This window comes from Octodon degus, unplaced genomic scaffold, assembly GCF_000260255.1.
Source record: "Octodon degus isolate 3935 unplaced genomic scaffold, OctDeg1.0 scaffold00026, whole genome shotgun sequence".
Classification (NCBI taxonomy): Eukaryota; Metazoa; Chordata; class Mammalia; order Rodentia; family Octodontidae; genus Octodon; species Octodon degus.
In genome coordinates, this window is record NW_004524602.1 from 6,049,520 (window position 1) to 6,059,749 (window position 10,230).

The 10,230-nt window shown below is 47.3% G+C and overlaps 1 protein-coding gene across 1 annotated transcript in view; it reads right to left on the reverse strand.

The window, feature by feature from the left end:
* Positions 1 to 9,714, reverse strand: part of Thsd4 (thrombospondin type 1 domain containing 4) — a 563,475-nt gene extending 553,761 nt beyond the window's left edge. Inside the window, exon 1 of the mRNA XM_023712634.1 lies at positions 9,611 to 9,714. Within this exon, the coding sequence (XP_023568402.1) occupies positions 9,611 to 9,639 (29 nt within the window). The 5' untranslated portion in view covers positions 9,640 to 9,714. The remainder of the gene's footprint in view (positions 1 to 9,610) is intronic.
* Between the last annotated feature and the right edge of the window lie 516 nt (positions 9,715 to 10,230).

The window sequence follows — 10,230 nt, forward strand, 5'->3', positions numbered from 1 at the left end:
GGTTGGGGGTGGACTTACAGTCCTCTTGCCTCTACCTCCTAGAGTGCTGGGCTTATAAGCATGTACCAACACCCTATAGGAGTTCTTAATGCTTAAAATAAAACCGTGCCTTAAACCTTCCAAGGCTGAGAAAAGCCACCCAAGTTGTCCAATGACAGGGATCTGAGAGACTGGGTCTCTAGACAGAGTTGGGGAAAAGACACTTATTTTTAACTGTACCCCTGCTAGATCCAGGGTTTCTCCAGGCCAAGAATAAGTGGGAGTCTATGTTCCTAGGATGTGCGACCTCGGGCAAGTCACCTTTTTGGGCAAAACCCTGTGCCTCGGTTTCCTCATCTGTAAAATGGAAATGCGGTCACCACTCCTGCCTACCTCAAGTAAACCCAGGATGGACCTGGGCCTGGAAGTCCAAATCACAGTAAAACATCACAGTTTACGCACATAAAAAGAAAACCAGACTGGTGTGTTTTCATAAAGAACAAAACAAAACAAACAGCAGCGCTGTAAACACGCCGCACCTCGGCACCTCTGAGCTCTTGGCATGCGCGGAAGCCACTTGTTTGTACAGCAATGAAGCAGCTTTGCAAAACCACTGAGCCGGAGGGTCGCCTTCGCAGTGAGGAGATACGGGCAGGGGCGAGCCTGTGACACCCCCGAAGAAAGGACAGGTTGGGGTTTTCCAGCTCAGAGGACCTCCGCTCCAAGCCCCCGACCCCTCCTTAGGTCTCTGTCCCAGATCACACTATTGCCTTTCCACTTTCTTGTGCCCCAGCTTTATCTGTTCCCATTTTTCCCCCTTCCCCTCACCAGGATATAAGCGCTATGAGGTCAGGGGGTTGAATTTGTCACCACTTTTATAGACTCTAAGTTGTGTGTTTGAATTTGTGTGTGACACCCTTCCCTCCAGCAAAACACGCTGCCGCAGGTTCACAGCAAAACGTGTGCCGACACTTGGGCTGGCAAAGATGGGACCCGCGTTATATTCAGAGGCCCGGATGCTTCATTTCTTCATCCAGCTGGGCCCTAGGGAAGCTCAAGTGCCTCGGATACTTAACCAAGTTCATTGTGGAATAAAATCTTAGTTATTAAATGGGCTCTGCTCTGAACAGAATAAAATAAATTCCCCCAGAGGAAAATTATTCTTGGGGCTGCCATCACAACAGCCAGAGAATATATAACCCCGGGGGCCCCCAGAGACTCGGCCAAGGGCTCACGGTTTCCCAGCCCTACCTGGCACAGTCCCGGCTGCCGCACCCCGCTCCACATGCCTTGCTAATTGGGAGCCTGTTGCGGTGCCCGCGCCTCCTCAAACACCAGCAACTGAGCCCAAACCTGTGTTCTCCTGGCCCAACCTGGAATTACGGCCGGGGCACGGGGAGTGCATGCGTGCCTCGGTGTGTGCAGCCCGTGTGTTACTGCATTTGGACGGTTTGCTTTGGCATGAGGCTCCTAGCTTGCAGCGTTTTGACAGATTGAAGGCTACCAGGGCCTTGGCAAACAAACTGTTCGCTCCCTTCCAAGCTGCGGGGGAAGCCACATTCCAACCAAGACTTTCCGATTCACCTTGCAGTCCAAATGGCGCAGCATTTTACACCAATCAAAAAAAAAAAAATTAAAAGATATATATAGTGTACACAGCATATCCACGGCTGTCCGAGAGTTTAAGTACTCTATCATTTCATTTCCTCATGTATAAAATAATGCTCATTGCAATTTGCTGCAAGATTTACATCACGGAACTGCGGTTCCGGACTTCTGTATTTGCCTTGGCCAACTCACTCCCCACCTCCCCCGCTAAAACCCACTGGTCCTCGACTCCAGGGAGCGCGGACCATGTCCCAGCCACTGTGTGCCCCAGCCTCCCTCCGACACCCCTTGAGCATATCCAGTGTCAAAACAAAGGAAGCAGGAGGAGGGGGAAACAATTCTTCTTCACCTAATACAACCCAAGGGGTATTTTGGGAGCAAAGTGATCACTAATGAAATTATACGGACCTTAGCCAAGCAGAGCCAAGAGCCCAGCGTTGAGGTGAGATCGCCACTAAGTGCCCTCCAGAGATAACTTCTTGCTAAGCACGCATTTTACCACTTTCCGCCCAGCCCCTGCCCTCTTCCAACCACACCTGAATAACTGTGGCAAGTACAGAAGAAGCTTAATAATTCTACTCCACCAAGAAGTGATGCCGCTCACTGACCTCAGCATTCACACGCAGCCATTTATTTATTTATTTACTTATTTTTATGCATGTAGGACAGGGTTTACAGGGTCTAACTACTAAATTGGACTCATAGTTTTCAGCCTCCCAAGCGCTGGGATTACAGGCACACAAGACCATGCCCAGTCTCATTTGCGGTCTCAGCGCGCTCCGGGGGTGGGGCCAGCAGGGCACGCTGGGGATCAAACCCCATCCACTGCACTCTGCTTGAGCAGGTGCTTTCGCCCTCTGAGCTATCTGGCTGGCCCTGTAGCATTCTTTTATTTAATGTTCCCAACCATCCCATCAGATACTAGTATTATACCCATTTTTCAGACGAGGAAATTGAGACACAGAGAGGCTGCCATTTGCTGAACGGCGTGCATCTTAAGGAGGCTTTTGGCTTGGACTTTATTTTTTTTAAATATATTTATTTATTTGTTTATTTGATACAAGGTCTGGCTATGCAGCTTGGACTTGTGATTCCCCTGTCTCAGTCTCCCCAGTGCTGGGATTACAGGCATGCTCTACCATGCTGGGTTTCAGTGGCCAGCACAGCATGTGGTACCAGGAATCCAACTTGGGACCTTGCGCTTGCCAGGCAGGCGCTTAGACCGCTGCGCTATCTCCCCAGCCCTTGGCTTGGACTTTAATTGCTGTACTCAGGGACCTCACTAGGACACATTTCTTTTTTTCTTTTTTTCAACCAAGCGTCTGCACTGTAATACATCTCTTTTTCCCCATTGGTCTGTATGAGATTGGGGCTTCATAATCTTTTACTTTCGTTTGTTGTGGGAATCTTTAGAATGCAAAGCAGACACAATAAAACCTCATGTATCCAGCCTCAGTAGAGGACATTCTAAGATTCAGAATGAGACTAGCCATGCCACTCAAATCCCCAGTCTTTTAAAAACTGTGTCGTATCTCCTTTCCCTGCTCTCCTTTCAGAGTTTCTGGGCTCCAGCATCGTGCGTGGCGTAGCTCAGCCCCAGTGCAGGTGGATACCTCCCTACCTCGTGTGGCCCAGGGCTGCTCTTTGGTACACAGGTGACCTCTGGACATAATGGGAGGAGCCATGCGACACCTCGCGACACCCAGTCGTTGTGGATGCAGGTGTCACTCTGCTGTCCCCTTCCTCCTGGTTGCAGGGTGTTGCTTACTGTCTGCTATTGATACTCGGGCAGCCTCTTAGCTCAGCTCCGTCTGTTCTGCCTGGGCCTGGCCACCCTTCAGCTAACCACGCTGTAGCCAAACAAGATTGAACTGCTTTGGGAAAAGGCCTGCCGGGCCTGTATGGATACAACTTTCACTTTATAAACAAGGACTCAGAGACGCCTATTCTAATTGTGTCTTGGTTTCAATTGCTTATTCACAGGTTGAGGGCACTCGCGGCCCTTTCAGCTCTCTGGCTGAGGACTTCTGGAGGTGCAAGGTGTTCTGTCCTGGCAGAGCCTGAGAAGCCACCACAGCCTTGGTGCTGCTCAACAGCCAATGTCTCAAGGAAAGCACTTCTGGTGTACCTTGGCAGCTGGCAGAACAACCAGCGCCATCTTGATCCATTCTCAGGGCTAAACATGATCAAGAGAGTGAAAGAATGGAAGGATAGGATGAAGTAAAAGGGAAGAAGAAGAAAGAGAGGGAGAGAGGCAAAATCGGTGTCTAGAGAAATGCAAAGGAATGCTGTGCCTGGGACGTTTTTTATTAAGAAAGTGAAAAGGACATCCCTTGTTGGAAAGGTAAAAGAGCTGGAAAAAGAAAGGCAATGCTAAGAGGAAGTCTATAAGTTGGGGCTCCTCGCCCTAATCCTGGGGAGGGGAGTCTGTGTTAAGGGGAGGCATAAAATCTACCTAAGGAGAGAAAGGAGGGAGAGTTGCCAGCCCCACGATCACACCTTCATTCCATTCTATCTGTTTTTGGTACAGAATGTTCTAGAAAAAAAAATCCCACAGTCAAGCACAGAGTGATGAAGACAGCATCCAGGTACAGGGTTGTGCCAGGCATCCAGAAAAATCAATACTGTCTGGATGCCTGCCATCATTTTATAGGTAGGAGTTTGCCAGGGCAACTCTCCAGAACTCTTGATTTCTACCTAGCGCTGAGCCTACTATTTATGGCTTCCAGCAGGATTCCGTAGATGAGCCCCAGGCACTGTACATGTGCACTTCCCATGGTCACCTCATGTCACCCATGTCCCCAGCCTGTGTAGGCCAGTTGCCCGAGCTTCGTAGCTTCACAAATATTCACATAGTACACAAACCCATGTACACTGACAAGCCTGCCCGGGAAGGAAGAGGACCTGTTAGTTGAGTGTTGTAGAAAGCTTCAATAGAGGCAAGCAGCCAAAGGGGGAAAACTGCTGGCAGAATAGGGGTGGATGAGACAGCCGAATGATTAGAGGCACAAATAATAAAAATCGAGAATTGGTCTGTGCTCAGATTGCTTTGCAAATGTCTTGAAATTCTCACTCTGATTTCAAGAAACACAAGAGGAAACCTCAGACAGTGCTTGTGGGTGTGGGTTACACAAGAGAGACAATCAGGGCTTCGTGCCTTCAGGACAAGGCTCTGGCCGTTCATCAAACAATTGGCAAGTGGCTATGCATGTGTTTCAAGTTAAAAACGGACTGTTGAAGGTGTGTGTGTCATTCCGAACGGTTTCCATGCTTCCACCTATTTATGTAACTATTAGCTAACCAACCAGCAGGAAAAAGAAGCTGTTGACTTTATTTCTTTTACTTAACAGGTAATTATTAATTTATTCATTCAATTTTTAACACACACTTAGTGCATATCATCTGAGTAGTGCCAGCTACCCAAATCCTGCTTTATTAATACCCTGAGGTACCATACTTGAGGCCCAGCCCTCGATGGCTACTGTTGTCCCCTCTCCCACTTCCCTCCCCAAGTACTCTCTTCCTTCCACCCTATTCTCCTCCTCCTCTTTCTCCCCTTTTCCTGATCTGGCCAAGGGATATTGGTTGACCCCAGGACTCTTCCAATGATCACGTATTTCTCTCCCTTTGTAGAAGTCAATTCCACTAACTGCTCACAATTCAGGTATCACTACTTTGAATTTTCTCTCTCACACAAGCAAACACGTTGCCTTAGCCCATTTCTCTCCTCCTTCCTCTCTTCCACTCCTCTCTGCCTATTCCCTCCTTCCCTTCTGGTTATATTTCTAAGTGGAATAGCTGACAGGCATTAAAGTAATAATACTTTACTGAGGTATATGTCAAGGAAAGGAAAAAACTTTAAAGTTTCAAAGACTAAAACCAGACACTTGACCTAAGGCCATCAACAGTAAAACTCTTAAAATGATCCAGAGCTCCCCTTGCAAAGATCTATAAAAATCACCAACTCACTCTGTAATCACTCTAATTACATCTGTATTTCTTCAAAAACTACCGTTCGAAATGAAAACGCGCCAAATCAATTTTATTTCCTGCCATTTTTGCCACCTCTTTGGCATTTAATAGTTTTGTTTTCTTCCATGTTTTCATTGGAAACATAAAATATGTCAGCTCCACTGAAGCACGCTGAGCGGCAGGGAAGAGAGGCCGATCCCGCACCCAGCTGTGGAGCGCTTGCCGCCGGCTGAGTTGGGTAGCCCTCGTCACTACTGCCCCGCTTGCAATGAGAAAGTTGTGTTTTCTTTCCATAAGTCACTGAGCAAACAAATCGAGGCATAACTATGCTTCAGAAAAAAAAAAAAAGTGCATGCTTGGAGCAGGTCTTGAAGAAATATAAGCACTTCTGTATCACTGAGCGCCATTTCCTCTCTAATTTGTCACAGATGACAAACACGGCTTCATCAGGTCTGGGTCCACCCTTTGGTCTAAATGGGTTGTAGTCTCCATGAATTTTTTCATGTTTCCTGAGTTTATCTAAGATTTAACAACCTGCTAACCAGCTCCTGGAGAGTGAAAATCTTATTGCCTTTTTCTGCTACTGAGTTTGCCTGGGATTCCTTTTGATGAGGACAGACGCTGAACCAGGCCGAGGCACGCTTGCTGCGTTAAGACCCGGGGACTCCGCTGTCTCTTCCCACAAAAAGAGAGCTGGCTTTCTGATCCTCTGTGGCTAGGCAAAAGTGAGGAAGAGATTTTTAGACTGAATCTCTGCATACTGGAGTTGTGAATCCCCTAATTTTTTTTTTTTTTTTTCATCTATGGCTAACTTCTCATGCAACCTGCTTTTTCTATATCAGAAAAATCCTTCCATTTTTCCAATTGATCTTTATGCGCTTTGATAAGTATTAGAAATCTCCTGGTATGTGTTTTTCGTCTCCCAATTTTGTCGAAGACCTCTCACTCTTAAAAGCAACTGTGGGGCTGGCCAGATAGCTCAGTGGACTAAAGCACCTGCTTAGGCAGGCTAAGGGACCGGGTGTTCGATCCCCAGCATGCTGTGCCAGCCCTGCCCCTGGAGAGCACTGAGATTGAGACTAGGCACAGTGGCACGTGCCCGTAATCCCAGCACTTGTGAGACTGAAAACAGGAGGATCACTATGAGTCCAATCTGCGTAGTGAGACCCTGTACCAAATATGAAAAGAAAAAGTAACTGTGGTCTGTTTCCCTAGAACATTTTTCAAAGCATTTAAAGAAAAGACACTCTGAGCCTTTCTTCATTTGTTTGTTTCTGGTTAAAATATATTTACATAGCCCTAAGAACAGATGGGCAATGGGGTTCCTGTGTGCTTGGTTTATGAAGAAGAGGATTTGGTGCAATGTCCGGTTGAGATCTAGCATGGGATGACCCACTGTGCTCTGCTCCTCCTTTCTCCAACTCTGACCATCCTGCTGAGCAGCACCATCCAAACCACGGCCCCTGCAAGACCCAGCGGCCGGAGAGCTGCCCAGACTCTAGAACTACCACAGGAGAGGCACAAGTCCACGCCTCCTGTTACCCCTGCCCTGCGAGCACCTAGTCTGTGGCAATTTCTCTAAAACAAGGCACAGCTTGGAGGTGAGCCCACCAGGCAGCCCCTCAAAAGGAGATCCTCCCCTTAGCCCACACCGTACTTGGACCACAAAAGAGGTCATCTGTAGGGGCATCAGTTCCAAATCCAGGGCATCGAGGACAGCTCTGAAAAAGGGTTTCTCCCAAGAAACACCCTCCTTGCGCAGCCTGGGAGGCCACGATTTTGAGGATTCTCAAGTGTTCTTAGGAGCCTTTCTGATGACAGCTAGGTTTACACCTCTGCTTGGTCTTTTGGGTCCAGTTCAGTGGCCTCTGCTCTTTTGTGTGCGCTGGGCCTGAGGGCTATCATTCGCTGTGGTACTGGAGTGACCCAGGGATCCAACCGCATTTTTCACTGTCCTGTTCTGCTATAGCAAGCAGCACATCAGGGCTTCTGCAAACTAGATGTATATTTTGTGCTTTGAAACACCTTCTCAACTATGGATTAAGAGCCGGCAAGATAGCTCAGTAGACTAAGCGCCTGCTTAGGCAAGCGCAGGGACTGGAGTTCGATCCCCAGCCCAACATGCTGCGCCAGCCCCACCCCTAGGGTGCACTGAGCAGCCACTGAGTCCGGGCGTGGTGGCGCACATCTGTAATCCCAGCGCAGGAGAGGCTGAAAACAGAAAGAGTCCAATCTGCATAGTGAGACCCTGTACCAAATACATAAAAAATTCCCACAGAACTATGGTTTAAAAATTCACCCACGAATATTACACATGAAATATTCACCCTGAAGGGGTTCCAATATTAACCCAGACCACTCTGTCGATGGTTAGACAGCACAGAGGCCTCAGAAGAAAGCTTTCCCTGACTCTCCGACCATCTCTGGCATGCGTGTGACTGCGTATCGATGAAGATGCCTGTAGTCTCTGTGTGTTTGTTCATGCAAGATTATACAAGCCATGTTGTACAAAAACACATACTCTGGTGCTACACTGATGATATGCCGGGCATGGGCCCAGCAGCATGCGCTACCCCTGCTTGGACCATTGCTTGTGACACAGCCACAGCAACACATTACAGACCTTTTACTTTTTATTGTAAGTTCTGGGCATTTGAGGCTAACATATACTTGTTGGGAGTGAAGACAATCATATGTTCCCTATGATTCAACTTTGTTGATTTTTTTTTTTCTCCTGAACCGGGGATTGAACTCAGGCCCTTGCGCCTGTCAGGCAAGCGCTTATTCTACTGAGCTATCTCCCCGGCCCCTCTTGATTCAACTTCGAAACAGCACATTCTCCTACCCTTCCCTCTGTTCAGATTGTGAACTCATTTCTTCAAAGACCATCCCGAGACTGCAAGATCAATCTCACCACAAGATTGTTACCAAGGAAAATAATTCAGCGCTTACCTGTATATACCAGGAGTGTTTTAAACTAGTGGAGCTAAAATAAGTACAAATAAGTGAATTGCTTAGGGAGTGGTCCAAGCTCTTATTCAGAAGTCCTAACTTTCAACTTTGGTGCTTATCACAGCCAACTCAATTATCTCAGCGGATACAGATATTGTACCCTGGAACTTAGACTAAATTTATATGAAATGCTATCATTGTTTAGTGACATATTGAGATTTTAGAGAAGTTTGATCAAGGAATGTTTAAGTGTCTGTCAGCTTCTGAAAAAGTTGGAGGTAATGACAGGTGTGGTGGCCCACACCCCAAATACTAGCATGCAGGAGGCAGAGGCAGGAGGATCGCTTCAAGCTCCACTGTCTGGGCTCCACAGTGAACTCAGGGCCAACCTGAAGTCACGTAAGTAGGCAAACAAATAAATAAGTCAATAGTTTGAGGAATGGGCCACCTGCATGACTTTAGTTCTTTGACCCTCGAGTTATTGATCTACATAATAGGCGCGATAGCACTTGATGAGTTATCATGTATCCTTGACATAAGGACCACATTTTAAAATGCAGGTGAAAGTCACAAACGTCCTGAGCAGAAGGGGTCTGAGAGAGCATCTTTTCCTAACCCCTGATGGGTTAAGCCCTGATCTGTACAGTCACCACTGTACAATACTTTTAAGTGTTGTTCAGATCTATCATACAAACAATAGTGCACACCCAGTGATTTAGTCCTATTTTTAGTTTTAAAAATGCTTTTCTGGTTCAAGTCTAAAGAAGGTTTCCCAGAAAACAGCAGAGCTTGGCATAGAAGACCAACTATCTGGGTCTCCTTTCTACAGCACAGAGCTCCTGGACTTTGGAAACCATTGCCCACCTGTGTGTATTCTATGAGGACTCCACTGAGAGGCACACCCTGAAGACCAGTCACTATAAGAAACTGTACAGTCCAGCGCAAACATCAAATTCCATATTCTCCTGTTTTTGTCTTTTGGGTTCTGTTTCTCCTGTGTGCTGGGGCTCAAACCCAGAGCTTCCGGCAAGCTAAATGCGTGCTCTACCACTAAGTTGCATCCGCTCCCTGTTTTCCTTTAAAGAGGTTCTTTACTTACCCGAGAAAGCCCACGAAATGAGAAGCCATCGTGCCACGGGGCCGGGCTAAGGCAAGGGCTCCTCAGAGGCCACGGGAATGCTCTGCAGGTGGGAGGGGCGTTCAACTCCTACAGAAACAAACAATGTTATTTTTAGCATCACTTGCTTAGGCACATTCTAGAGTCCAAACCAGATCAACAAGCCAGAAGGGGAAAAGGAAAGATACTAAACCAAAAGGGCCACTAGCCAGCTATGCTGTTGCACAGGAGCACGAGGTAACAAGTCCACAGGACATTCATTCAGCAGCGTACCAGAAGATGGTCCGTTCAGTATTTTCAGGAGGACTACCCATGACTCCATTTGGATGGGGCAATTGGCATGAGGCAAAGCAGCGCTGGAAATCCAGCTCCCTACATTCCAGACTACTTAAGCCCAGAAAGTCACGGGGCACGTGCAGTACCTTGGTTTCCCCAATGGTGCCCTATGGGTATAGATACTCCCTAACAATAAAAAGAAATGAAGCCCTCATACAACATGGGCTACAACCTGAAAATATTATAGTGAGAAAAGCCAGACACAAAAGAGCAGAACTGAAAGGATTTCTTGTATAGATAATGACCAGAACAGGCGAACCTACAGG